Raw genomic sequence first — 8,215 nt, forward strand, 5'->3', positions numbered from 1 at the left:
GAAACTGGAGAATAATATAATAATAAATCCGAGGAATAGTAATATGTGTGCCTCTTGGCATAGGCACACATAATAAGAAAGAAAAGTATTTCCTTGTGCCCCTCTTTACCTGTTAATGCCCTACCTGGCCCCCTGGCAACACTTTGCTAGACCCGCCCCTGCACAGTTACCAGCTGTCAGCTACGTAAAAAAAAAAAGAAAAAAAAAAGGATCCTGGTGTTATTTGTCTCTCAGAAACAGTTCATAACTTCCCTTCAACTCATTCATGTCACCTAAAAGGTAAACCTGTTTCTCCATCACCTGTTCAGCTCTGATGATTCAGTAAGGACATCTCCTGGTTTCATCTTCATGTTTCCCTCTCACCACATATCCAAACCGATATCATGACCAGCAGCTTTTACAGCTGTGGCTCCAGCAAACATCAGCTGATACTAGAAATTAATATTGAATACATTTTAACAGCTGATCAAGCTTAAACGTGCTGCTGTTGTTTAGCGCGATATCCGCTGCTTTCCTCTTTCTGGCGCAAAGTGGGCGATAAACAAAGGAGAGAGAAAAGCCGATCAGCTGATCATTGATCAGTTTCATGATTGAAGTAGAAACAGGAGAGAGAGGGGGAGAGAATGAGAGAAGAAGAGAAAGCTGCAGCGTAAAGAAACAGAATAACTCCAGCTTTGTGTCTTTTTTTTTTCATTCTAGCTGAAGTGCGGGACAAACTGTCCCTTTTCACCTCAATACCAAACGTGTAATATTTTCTCAACCCATACAGACCGTCCAGTTGTCTGTTTGAATCAAAGCACCCCCAAAGATTTCTTACTTTTTTGACAATATTTGCTGTTTGTGTGACACACTGGTAAAAATATAAAAAGCATACAGTACTTGGTTGAAACGTAACATTTTAACAACATAAGTATAGATAACCCCTCCCCCCTCCCAAAATGGTTTGTTCCAGCTCGCCTCTCCCCCACTCTGGCTCTAGTATCCTTGCTGCCGGAGCGATGATGTCTGAGATGCAGCGGAGTGGAGATGTAAGTGCCTTGCGTAAAACAGGACATATTAGCTGCATTTAACCTTCAGTTACTCTTTATATAGTTGGTAGGAGTCAGACCATGTTTCTTTTTAGCTGAAAAACATTACACCTAGGTAACCTGCAGTGTGGAAAACTTGTTTTCCGACGATGTTTGCTCCCCCACAATCCGTCCTGCACTGTAGTAAAATCAGTGATATTTGACCGTCGTGTTGCTCCCATTGAAATTTATACAGCCTATTTAAAATCTAAAACTGAAAATTGTCTGTAGCCTACTGTTGTTACCACTGTCCTGTTTGAAATGGATACTAACTAGCTAGCTGACTGAATGCCCATTAACCTTATAACTCCTGTTGTGTGTGTGTGTGTGTGTGTGTGTGTGTGTGTGTGTGTGTGTGTGTTTGTGTACAGAGAGACAGCCAGGTCCATAATGGATATTAGGAAGTTGTTGTTTTTTTTTCTTTAAAAAAAGGAGCCACATTCAGGTAAAAGTGTAAAATCAAATGATCCGTCAATCAAGAATAATGTTGGATCAGTGTTTCAATATTTATATCTTTTATTAGATATACATGTGGTTTAGTTGTTTGCCTTTTGGTTGAAAGTACACTGAGAGAGAACTTTTCGTTAGTGATCTTAACTTATGGAGTGGAAAAAGGTTAGCGTTCATCTTCCACCTTCACTGTTTGTATTATCCTAACATGGCCACGTTGCTACACAATAACAATACAAATAAATAAATAAATAGCAGTACCCCACCAGCTACAACAGTAAAGGGATTTGTGACATGAACGCAACACAGGTCAGCCAAATATATTGGCCTGACTGTACTTGTGTACTTTTGCTCAAGTATAACTTGAACTTTTACTTGTAAATGAGATACAAAGTGTAATATAAATACTTGTTCTGATGTAGTAAATCTGAAGACTTCCTTTACCCCTGTCAGTAACTAATCCTGATGCTGTTATCTGCAGTATTTTTGCAAAGTTGGTTAAAAAAACAAGAACACCAACAAAGGAGTGGTTAATTGGTGTTAAGATGTTTTTTATGAGTAATGTGTCTGTAGGGGGCGTTCACAATATGTATCCCCCCAAAATTTCCAACTTCCCGTGAAGGCATCACTGGCCATCACCAGTGGGCGTGTTGTCTTCGCCAACATGTCGGAGTAGGAGTTTCTATCAAAACTTTACACTTAAAATTTAGTGACTGTACATGTTTACTTGGCGCCAGCTGCTGGAGTATGGCGTGTTACCGGAACGTAGATGTAGTCGAGCCGTTTCCGAGTGGTTTAATTAGCCGAATTGTAATTTTACTAGTATTTCTAAGCACAAGCTTCCCGGTTTGTGACTCTGAAGGAATCAGTCCAGAGAGGTGTCTGATATGGGGTCCGGGGCTAAACCCGGACACCGTGTTACCAGTCCGCTACTTCTTTATTAAGGCAGTGAATTCAAAAGGAGAAAACCTGACTCTGTCTCCAGGTAAATGACCACCAACGCGACATTATTAGCTCACTAAAGTCCTGTTGCAGTATTTTTAAGCTAACCTTAAACTGCTTTTGCAGCATTCTGTTGTTATTACAACCCACAGTCACGGCTAGCAAGCTACGTTTAAAGTTTTTGGGGGCTAATGTTAACGAAAACGTGCACAAGCGGCCGAATATACATAACTGTTACTTGCGTTAGCACTCAAACTGTTCATTGAAATGCTTTTTGAATGTGGTGCTCAGGAAAAGACACGTTTAAAGTGAAGATCGGCTCACTGGATAAGAATGAGTACCTCCGTATCCACGTCCCTCCACCTCTGGACAGAGGAGACGGCTCCTTCCTGTTGAGGTATCGGCTCTACAGCACTGCTCACAAGGGTCTGAAGATCCAGGTCTCTTACAGAGATGCTGCTGTGGCTAACTCACCCTACACTATCCAAGGTTAGTCAGAAAACATGTTGCATCACCTTCTGTCCTCAGACCCTTTATACGAAGATGAAAAATCAATTTAATGGTGAGAAATCGGGATAAAAATGACGAATTGCTTTTACATGCAAAGTTCATCTCCAGAGAGCATTGCTCTTAATTATGATGCCAGTGTTTAGCACAAAAAATAGAGATTCAGGATTGAAAGCAGAGCCAAGAGTGGCCACAAACTAATGTCTCACCACTCCATGGGTAACCCACACAATGAATGATGAAGATAGATATGACAGGGACCTCAAAATACTCATCCTAGAACTGCAGCATTTATATTTAAACTCTTCCGTCATGAGTTACACTGTCCACTTCATGTTGTACTAATTGAAGACTGTTTACTGAAGCACAGGAAGGAGTGAAGACTTCAGAGCAGACTGACTGAGCTATTAAAATGATTTTTAAAAAAAGAATGTGGTAAATGTTAAATAGACTGGTTCATGCAACCACTTTTGTCTACACATAAGTACTTTTTATTTAACATTCACACTGCGATGAACACGCTGGAGAGTAGCTTTGGGTTTGGTATGTTGACCAATTATACTTTGACATGCAGACTTAAGTAACCAGGTGTTTAACCACCAACCTTAGATAACCTGCTCCACCTCCTCAGCCCATATGTATAGAGCGGAAGAACACTAACTATAGCATTGGCATAAAGAAGTGTTGTCTTTGTGCTGCTGTGTAGTCACATTTGTGGGTGAGTGCACATACATACACTAGATTTAATGCAGCTTTACATCCAGTAACTTGTATTTTTCTGGATATATCAACATTGACTGACTTCATCGACTATTCCAGATGTTTTGTGGTTTGTTTTTTTTAATAAGTTGACAGTGACTCCTCATCTTCCACATTGCATTTATACCTGTATCTAACCCCGATGGCTCATTCCCATGCTCAGGTCCAGTCTATCATGAATACTGTGACTGTCCTGAGCCCGATGCCTCCGTCTGGCAGAGCGTCTTGCAGTGTCCCGCCGATGACCAACAGATTGTAGCCGACTTTAAGTCTTTTCCCACCATTGACCTGCAGCATCTCAGGCAGGAAGTGCCTCACAGATTCTCCAACAGAGGAGGGCTCATTCACTACGCCATCATCAACAACCAGGTGTACCGGCGCACACTGGGAAAATACACCGACTTCAAAATGTTCTCTGATGAAATGTTGCTATCACTGACGAGGAAGGTAGAGTTGTTCTGCTGTTTTTTCCATGCTGTGCACCGCTTATATATATATATAAAGTCTTTACAGTCACACACCGATGTTCTGTTGCAGGTGAGGGTGCCTGATGTGGAGTTTTACATCAATGTGGGTGACTGGCCGCTAGAGACGAAGACGTCGGCTGCTGTTCCGATCTTATCGTGGTGCGGCTCCACAGACACACGGGATATCGTCCTCCCTACCTACGAGGTCACACACTCCACCCTGGAGACACTGAGAGGCGTCACTAATGACCTCCTGTCTGTCCAAGGGAATACAGGTAACTTTGATACTCCTGAGAAAAACAGCCCTCAGTTTATGTTGTCATCGCTTGTGTATTTCTGTCTGTGCTACAAGTTGTTAAAACTTATTGAGTATCTGAGTTTGAAGGAAATTGCACTTAAACTGCAACTGGCAGGACTAAATTATGTTGGGGTGTACTTCTACACAGAGGTGTACTTTTTATTGATTTATTGCTTTTAATACTGTGCAGCAGTGTAAGACCTTTTATTGCTTTGAACTTACCAGCGTTCAGCAAAAATAAAACAAAAAAGAAAGTGCTGCCTCTGCTGTATTTTCCCAAAATGTTCTCAAGAGCCATAAAGCACTACCTTTTTTTAAATTCCACAGTGTGCAAGGTTTCCTGAACTACATCCAACTTAGTGGGCTGTTCTTCTTCAGCAGTACAGAGGTTGAACTTGTTGTAGAAGCTTTATGTTTAGCTGCAGCTAGTTTAATGAAGATCCAAAAGATCACAGCCAAATTTGTGGGTGGTTGTCACGTTATGAAGGCAGTTTCTCCTTTGGCTTGTTTTTGTAACTGTCCACCAGAGGGCACCACAGGATTAAGGACTTGTCCTCCTGTTTTCCATAGAGTCTATACCGGGGTAGGCAACTGCAGGCCTCGAGTGCCGGTGTCCTTCAGGTTTTAGATATCATCCTGAGTCAACACAGCTGAATCAAAAGTTCATTACCAGACCTCTGGAGAACTTCAAGACATGTTGAGGAGGTCTTTTAGCAATTTGAATCAGCTGTATTGGATCAAGGACACGTCTAAAACCTGCAGGACACTGGCACTTGAGGCCTGGAGTTGCCTACCCCTGCTCTATACACTATATGAACAAAACCTACACATTACACCTACAGGAGCTGCTGAGCCATGTCATCCACCTCCCAGAGCACACTTTCTGTTTTGATGTTGATTCCAGAGGCGGTTTGGGACTGTGGAGTTATTGTGTTTGCAACACTTGTTTGTAAAAATGTCACAAGCCTGTTGCAGTGGGACTGAAAACCGATGAATTCAAAGATTAAGAGGTGTGGGCCAATATGTTTGTCCATGTGATGAATGATAGACATAAGATGGCACTTGTTCCCCACGTTCCCAATGTCGGTCGACATGTTAGATTTTTGGAGTCAGAAGCAGTTTTCATCTAAAGTCACTGTTTTTTCTAAATTACACATTCTGCTCTTGTTTGTTAAAATTTTAAAGATAAAAATGACAAGGAAGTGGATTTTTAGTGGATTTCATACATATTTTGACTCAGATTTAACTTTCAGGAAATCTGAGTAAACTTTTAATATACAAAGCCGTCAACACCTTTAGGAGAAATATGGTTATGATCTGTCAATATGTATGTAAATGTAGACATTTCTTCCCACTCGGTAATATATACTTAATATATACTTCCGTCAGGGCCTCCGTGGGTGAATAAAACTGAGCGGGCGTTTTTCCGGGGTCGGGACAGTCGAGAGGAGCGTCTTCAGCTTGTATCGCTGTCCAAAAAAAACCCAGAGCTCCTTGATGCCGGCATCACTGCGTGGTTCTTCTTTAGAGACCAGGAGAAACACGTTGGCAAAGCATCACTTGTTGGATTCTTTGACTTCTTTAAGGTAAGGAAGCTTAAAATAGTCTTTTCTTTAATAAATATAATAATAAATATATACATCCATACATTACTCACTTCACTACAATGATACAGTTTAGCTCCCTGATGCCTCGTCTTTATGAATAGATTTAATACATCTGTAACGTGTGTATGCAACTCGTGCCACCTTGTCTTCCTCTTGCAGTACAAATATCAGGTGAACATTGATGGAACAGTGGCAGCGTACCGGTTTCCTTACCTGATGCTCGGGAACAGTCTGGTTCTGAAACAGGACTCTCAGTACTATGAACATTTCTACAGTCACCTGAAGGCAGGAACACATTACGTTCCTGTGAAGAGAAACCTGTCGGACCTTCTGGAGAAAATCAGATGGGCTAAAGAGAACGACGCTGAAGCACAAGAGATCGCCAGAGCGGGCCAGGCAGCGGCCAGAGAGCTGCTGCAGCCCAGCAGGTTGTACTGTTACTACTACAAAGTGCTGCACATGTATTCAGAGCGACAGACGGGACAGCCGACGCGACACGCAGACATGGAGCTGGTGCCTCAGCTGGATGACCACACTGCTGCCTGCAACTGTGAGCGTAAAAGCTACAAAGAAGAAAGGGACGTGAAGGACGAACTATGACGGGCTCCGGGTTTAGTCTTTAAGCACTCGAGTCTCTTTTTCTGTGTGAAAACATTCCTGATATATAAAGAGTGAAGATGATAACGTAATGTTCCTGATGCCTAAGGGAATATGAATGTTAAACATTCCACTTTAATTTTGGACAGTAGAGGGATTTTATGATAAAACCATAGCGGTCAGATATTTTGAGATAGAGCTCAAAGACAATCTGTGATTATGTGAGCATTAATGTTTTAGAACATGTTTTAGAACATGTTTTATGTTGTTGTTGTTGGGGTTTTTTTTATACCTGTTTAGTAATGGAGGAACTTGGATGAGTGTAAATGTGCCTTTAAATTGGATACTTGTGTGCTATATCTAAACTAAAAACTTTGTCTTAAAATATTTACCAAGTGCAGACTTTTTATATTGTTGTTCATACAGCTGTCACTGCATTTTCGAGTAGTTATTACTCTGTTGAATCACTAAGCTACATTAGTAATTGAGTGGGCAGCATGGTGGTGTGGTGGTTAGCACCATCGCCACACAGTAAGAAGGTCTGGGTTTGAATCCACCGGCCAGCTAAGGCCCTCAGATTCTCTCTGGGTGCTCCAGCTTGTTCCCATAGTCCAAACACCTGCATGTTATGATAATTGGTGATTCTTAATTGGCTGTAGTTGTGACTGGTTGGCTGCCTCTCACCCTGTGACCACTGGAATCGGCTCCAGCCGCACTGCAACCCATAACTGGATAAGGGGAAGAGAATAAATGGATGTGTGGAACGAGTCTGCTGTCATGTTAGTGGTGATAACATTTTGAGTGGGTAAGTACATCTACTGTCTCTGCCCCTTTCTGTAGCTTAACCACTGGTCAAGCTGCACTAAGCTCTAACACCAGGATTAAAAACATTACTCTGAATTTGTTGTAATACCTAATAGGAGTTTATTTGCATGTCACTTATCAAAAACAGCATTGAAAAGGTGAAAGTTAAAATGAGATGAAAAGATAGAACTCCAAACAATAGTGAATAAAATAAGAGATAATAATAGAATTAAGAGAAAAGAGGTAAGATGAGTAGAACCACATGCAGAAAGCACCATAATATAAAGAAGTGAAACAGGGATTTTCAGGAAGAGCAAAGTGGAGTTCCTCAGGCAGGTTGTTCCAAACGGCAAACATACAGTTACCCATTGGCCACTTTGTTGGGTACACCTGTTTAACTGCTTGCTAAGACAAATATCTAATCAGCCAATCACATGGCAGCAGCTGATTGCTGTAAGGCATGTAGACATGGTGAAGACGACCTGCTGAAGTTAAAACCGAGCATCAGAATGGGGAAGAGCAGCGTAGTTGTTCGTGTCAGAAGGGCTGGTCTGAGTATTTCTGTTCAGCTCGAATACCGCTTACATTGTAACAAATGCATATTTTAGATTATGTTTCAATTTCTTATATTTATGATATAATTCTCTTTTATATATCATATATAATAGTCTGATATATTTATAGAATGCAGACCTGTTTTTGTGGTGTTGCTATCTG

The 8,215-nt window shown here is 41.3% G+C and overlaps 1 protein-coding gene across 1 annotated transcript; it reads left to right on the top strand.

The window, feature by feature from the left end:
- The first annotated feature begins 2,123 nt into the window (after positions 1 to 2,123).
- Positions 2,124 to 7,459, top strand: poglut3 (protein O-glucosyltransferase 3). The gene is made up of 6 exons (XM_005449351.4): positions 2,124 to 2,502; positions 2,751 to 2,948; positions 3,889 to 4,172; positions 4,263 to 4,467; positions 5,880 to 6,076; positions 6,257 to 7,459. The coding sequence occupies exons 1-6, from the start codon at positions 2,265 to 2,267 to the stop codon at positions 6,695 to 6,697; spliced, it is 1,563 nt and encodes a 520-aa protein (XP_005449408.1). The 5' UTR covers positions 2,124 to 2,264; the 3' UTR covers positions 6,698 to 7,459.
- Positions 7,460 to 8,215: the final 756 nt, after the last annotated feature.

The sequence above is a fragment of the Oreochromis niloticus genome, linkage group LG7 (assembly GCF_001858045.2).
Source record: "Oreochromis niloticus isolate F11D_XX linkage group LG7, O_niloticus_UMD_NMBU, whole genome shotgun sequence".
Taxonomy (NCBI): domain Eukaryota; kingdom Metazoa; phylum Chordata; class Actinopteri; order Cichliformes; family Cichlidae; genus Oreochromis; species Oreochromis niloticus.

Coding starts and splice junctions, on each gene's coding strand:
- poglut3 (XM_005449351.4), top strand. CDS start 2,265: ATGGCGTGTTACCGGAACGTAGATGTAGTCGAGCCGTTTCCGAGTGGT. Junction 2,503..2,750: donor AAACCTGACTCTGTCTCCAG/GTAAATGACCAC, acceptor TGTGGTGCTCAG/GAAAAGACACGTTTAAAGTG. Junction 2,949..3,888: donor CTCACCCTACACTATCCAAG/GTTAGTCAGAAA, acceptor TCCCATGCTCAG/GTCCAGTCTATCATGAATAC.